General features: G+C 39.4%; 1 protein-coding gene across 1 annotated transcript; it reads right to left on the bottom strand.

The window, feature by feature from the left end:
* Window positions 1-3,690: 3,690 nt before the first annotated feature.
* Window positions 3,691-4,716, bottom strand: LOC129922736 (adenosine receptor A1-like). The gene has a single exon (XM_056009682.1). It carries the CDS (start codon window positions 4,714-4,716, stop codon window positions 3,691-3,693), a length of 1,026 nt encoding a protein of 341 aa, XP_055865657.1.
* Between the last annotated feature and the right edge of the window lie 636 nt (window positions 4,717-5,352).

The raw sequence follows: 5,352 nt of genomic DNA, 5'->3' as shown, positions 1-5,352 counted from the left end.
AATGTGAGAACTTATAATTAAAAAAAAAGTCCAGAATAGAAGCCTAAGGCCCAAGGATTCGTATGACAAAGCTAAAATTGAATAGCGCAAATTCTGAGGTTTCCTTTTTAAAAAAAAAGCCATCTATATGGACATATACAACTATCTGGTAATACTTTAATTGTTTATTAATCAGATGTCTCATATAAACGTTTGGAGATTGGCTGTCCTTGGGGGTTTCATTGAGGGAAGAATTATCTCCAGACAAGACATGCTAGTCATTATAATCTACTTATATCTAGTCCACTGATTTCCTCATGAGCTCACTGCAATGTTCTTAGACTCCATCTTGGTTTGTTAAGAGTCACAGACATCTGGAAAACGGAGCCCCTTCGTCAGCTTGTGGAGGTTTCTCTACTAATGATGTAGAAAGAAACGTTCATATTAATAAAGTTCCTTTGGACCCTTCAGCCTGTATACAATGACCCAGACTATACGACGTTTTCCACAGCGTGATGATGGCTGAGTGATGTCCAGGATAGGCTTGCGTTGATTAGTACAGTTATAAGTATACATCTATGGAACAACCAGATAGACCTGTTAACTACCTCACCCTAAGGTCAATGTTAGTCAACAATCACAAAGAAGAGTGGCTCAACCAATGGGCATCAGGAAACACAGGCAGAGCCATGTACAGAGAAATGGCTACGCCTAACAAACTGGACAGTATTAACTTCCTCCCACGCAAAGAATAATCTACAATTTTCCAACGAAGAACAGAACACACACCACTATTAAATTACCATCTGAACAAAATAAACTCCACACAACTACCCCTTTGCAGACACTGCGCCCGCCCCTCTAAAACCGTAAACTATATCCTCTTTGAATGCCCCCCCCCCCCTTAATCCACCTTAGGCAGACCCTACTTCCACTACAGCCCAACATAACCAACACCCTGTACGGCAGTGCTGAACAACTGAAGAAAACAGCACACTAGTTTTCCTTGGCACAGTCTGCAAAAGAGCTGACAGCTCAGCTGCAATAAAGCTGGCAAGAAGAAGAAGAAGAAGTTTACATTGTTGGACGCAAAAAACATTTACAAGAGAAATATGATGATGATCAGTCAGCTAGTACTAAACTAGCCAACAAAAGCATTTAGTATTATGTTTCTTGGCTTTCTTTTTAAGCTTACGTGGCAACTAAAGACAGTTAGTTTAGAAAAAAATCCCAAGTTCGTTTGAGATGTAAGCACATGTATGATAAAACTAAAGACAGTTACTTTCAAAAGAATCCCAAGTTCAAGGACCTTGTTCGTTTGAGATGTGAGCACATGTATGATAAAACTAAAGACAGTTACTTTCAAAAGAATCCCAAGTTCAAGGACCTTGTTCGTTTGAGATGTGAGCACATGTATGATAAAACGACAGACAACCAAATGACCATGAAGTTTGAACAATTTCTGAACAATTTTAACTTTAATCGCTGTGAAAATATGGAACTTACTGTATTGTCGTCCTGTGTGTTTCTGGCCATGTAATCTTCTACTGATAAAAAAAAATTATTAATTACTGTTCAGTTGAAGAAAAAAAAGTCACATCTATCAATATTTTAACAAAGCTTATATCAACTCACTCTGTCTATTTTTTGTATTTTTGGTAAAATGTTTTCACATGTTATTTCTCCCACACCCATTCTTTGATAAAGTTGAAACTTTGCTCCATTATTTAATGGCACAGACAAGACATGAATCTATAAAAAAAAGTAACCAATTAATCAATTAATTACTGGGAATTAATTATTTTGTTGCATACAAACAAGGAAAATTAATCTATCAGTATTCACAGATATGGCTAAATTTGCTGGGTTTAGTCTACTGAAATTATTGTTAACGCTATTTCTCCCTCACGCGTTTCAATCAAGTTGATACTTAAACAAAAATTTATTGTACTTTTATTTATTGTATTGTTTTTTTCTCAGTTTGTCAACTTTCCCCCAATAACTGGTCTGGCTGCCTGGTCGTGCAGGATGGCAGCCTTGTCGTGCGGTTTGCGCGCTGGACTGTCGTTCGGATTTATCAACGGTCGAGGGTTCAGACCCTGTCCGCTCCCATCCCCCGTCGTCCAGCGGGAGGTTTGGACTAGGAAGTAAACTATCTTCAACTCTGAAGGAATATCCGAAACATGTAAAACAAACAAAACTTGATAATGTTTGAGGACCATTCAGGAATGATCTCTCTTTCGATTACTCCAGTTTTAAATAAACATTAATGGTAGACAACTGATACGTTTCTTTTCTTAAAGGTGAACATTTCAACAGTTATCTTATCCTGGGACATTCAACCTGCATGTTTTTTTTACCTGCGACATTGATGAATAATACATTCTTGATCTATGAAATCCACACGTAACTGTTTGACAATTAGTAGCACTAAATATACACTCAAAAACTTTAAGATATTATTATATCAAAGGGTTCAATATAGAAAAACCCTGTTGTTTAGTTCGATCTTATAACGCTTTTGTATATGTAATGTCTACCTATTAGTATCGTTCTCCGTTCTGGCAGGCAATTCCACTCAACTCAAGTTTAATTTTAACCCAATTATAATTTTCTTGAATGTATCTGGTTTTGAACTCATACCCTCTTGTTAGGTAACCAAGTGGTTTGTGACACCAAGTCACACATGCCATAGCGAAGCTGGCACCTGGATTTGGTATAGAGCAGTGACATAAATGGCGTGTCCCGCACGGTTAGCCTGGTATAGTATAGGAATACGACGGGGGCCCCAGTGGGGCGGCCTTCACTGGAAGTGAACGCAAAATAAACTCGTTTAACCCCGAGTCTCACCCCCCGTCGGACAGGATGGCCGAAGGAGGAACTCGCCGCCCAATTCAGGCTGGTGAAATGGAGCTTTGTTCGCTTTTGCTAACCTTAGTGTTCCAAGTGCGACGCACAACAGTACTAGACAATTTCAGATGGTATAGAGCAGTTGTTTTTTTTAAAGGAACGTATGTACATTAGAAGATGAAAGAATGTAATTTAATCCTATTTATTGATTCCCTCCCCTATTTGTTATTAATACAAGAAATACCTAGTGAGCACCTCTTTCAGACCATCTATTTGGCAGATGATGTAAAGGCCGCCTGTTATTGTGAATCACTGTTTAACGAGGGTATCATGCGGCCAGCACGACGAACAACCGCCTTTACTTCCCCCCCCCCCCCAATCTAATATCATGTACCCATTAGAGTTCGGTGGATTCACGGGCGTCATAAGAGATCCCATAATTCAAAATCCTTGTCTTCTTCTGGATTCGACCCTAGACACCTCGGTTCAGCAGCAAAGTGCTTTAACACCCAACTACGTTATTACTAGTAGTATAGAGAAAAGACGTCCAACCTTATTCATCCGGGGGGGGGGGCGGTTCTAGGGGGACCTAAAAGCTCAGGAAACATGCTTCATGTGCAGCAAGTACGCTTAAACAAAAAATTGAGTACAATGGGACTCCAGTATGTACTGTGGGGACATGTGGGCTGAAGGGGTTGGATAGCAACTCGTCACGCGCTGGAAATGGCTCACAGGCCGTACTTTTGGCAACCCTGATATACAGTATATACCGACTTCGTCACAGTAAGTAACTATTAGCAAACACGCAATAAATTTAACAACAATAAATGCATGTATTCCATCCCTATAAACCTTTTTTTTTTAACGAAATCCAATATACTTTAAAGCTTTAAAAATTTGTCTGGGCTTTGGCAACCTAATAGACATTGACTTCATCTGTCTTCTGAACTTTGAGCTCATGGAATAGAAGATCAGAATTCCAATAGAGGAGTTGATGAAATCCAGAAATAAAACAAGAGACACTATAACACTAAATATATTGTTGTAGTGTTTCAACACAAAGAACTCTGGTACGAGGAGTTGAGTGATGTAGAATATCACCCTGGGCAGTAGCACTGTAATATAGGATGCGATGACCATAAGTAACATTTTGACCACTTGACCATCTCGTACTGTTACTTTCGCATCGGGCAGTTGACTCCTTGCTCGGAATTTCGATGCTTTTCTCAATTGGAATAGAATGACCAAGCTGCTGATGACCATAGTGACCAAATTGACCATCGGGCAGGCAAAATTGATGTACTGGTAAAATTCTACGTAACTTTTGATATTAAGTTTATAAAAGTCAGAGAACTCATACTTGGCTACTGGCTGATCACTGTCAGGGGCATTAACCCAGCGATAATTCAAAAACAACATTGATGGAAAAAACATGGCGAATACAACAATGGATACAGTAACACAGATGCTAAGTGTTACCATTGGCGACAACATTAGTCTGATTTTAAGGGGAAACCTTACGCATAGGCATCTCTCTATGGCAACGTAGCTGCCCAGGGCGTAGGCAATGTTGCTGGCGATGTTGTGCAAGTAGACCAGGTTTGTGGCGCTGATGTTCTGCCACGACCTGCCCAGAGACTCGGACACCAGGGCGATGAGGCTGTAGCACCTCTGAATGGAGCCGCAAAGCACTCGGACCATATCCCAGAAGGTTATGGTTGTCATGGTGATGTTTACGGTTTCCCTGAATCCCATTCTGGTAAAGACTACGATTGTGAGAGCGTTGGTAAATATCCCGAGGAAAGCGACAACAAAAGAGGCCCACCCGTCAACTACGAGGGTGAACCAGGACAGAGCCTCATTCGTGACAAGAGTTTGATCAAACATCTCGATAAACATAGCGACGTGATCAGTCGTTCTGTTGGTGCTTGCAGAAGCCATCCGTATTTTTTTTCTAGATCTTTCCAGACAACAACGTTGGTATTAGAGATACGTTTGACACATCACTTTAAGTTGTCACTTTGTTACATGGGAATAGTAGAAGGCCAGGAAGTTATATCATGACTTCACTCCTTCTCTCCTGATTGAAGATAACATCGTAGATGTCACCGTATTAAATTAACTTACTTTTAGGGTTCATTAACTTTAACTGGTGTTATATAAAAAAGCATACATTTATTTACATCACTTAAAACAAAACCGTAATTGAAGTTAAGTGTTTGAGGACAATATATGTATCGACTATGTTGAAGTATGAGAGTTCGATAAATCTAATCTCTTCTTCAACTAGATGTCGAAACTGTAACTTTGAGTGTATCATTGAAATTTGAATTTAAAAAATGTCAGAAGTACTCAATATATACAATTGAAGACTGGAAAATAAAACATTAACTCAAGAGTTAACCTCAATTGTTAGGATCTGAAATGAATGTAATTATCGTTATCTCTCCGTAATTATTTTCCGCGTTCAGATGGAATTATTCATTTTTGCCCCTTTGCATTTCGCTCCCCTGTTAAGACTTA

The sequence above is a fragment of the Biomphalaria glabrata genome, chromosome 14, assembly GCF_947242115.1.
Source record: "Biomphalaria glabrata chromosome 14, xgBioGlab47.1, whole genome shotgun sequence".
In the NCBI taxonomy this organism is placed as follows: domain Eukaryota; kingdom Metazoa; phylum Mollusca; class Gastropoda; family Planorbidae; genus Biomphalaria; species Biomphalaria glabrata.
Note: the sequence above shows the minus strand (reverse complement) of the source record. Positions and strands in the feature narration are given on the sequence as shown.

What these genes read in the sequence shown, in the direction of transcription:
- LOC129922736 (XM_056009682.1), bottom strand. Translation starts at nt 4,716, where the DNA reads ATGTTTGATCAAACTCTTGTCACGAATGAGGCTCTGTCCTGGTTCACC.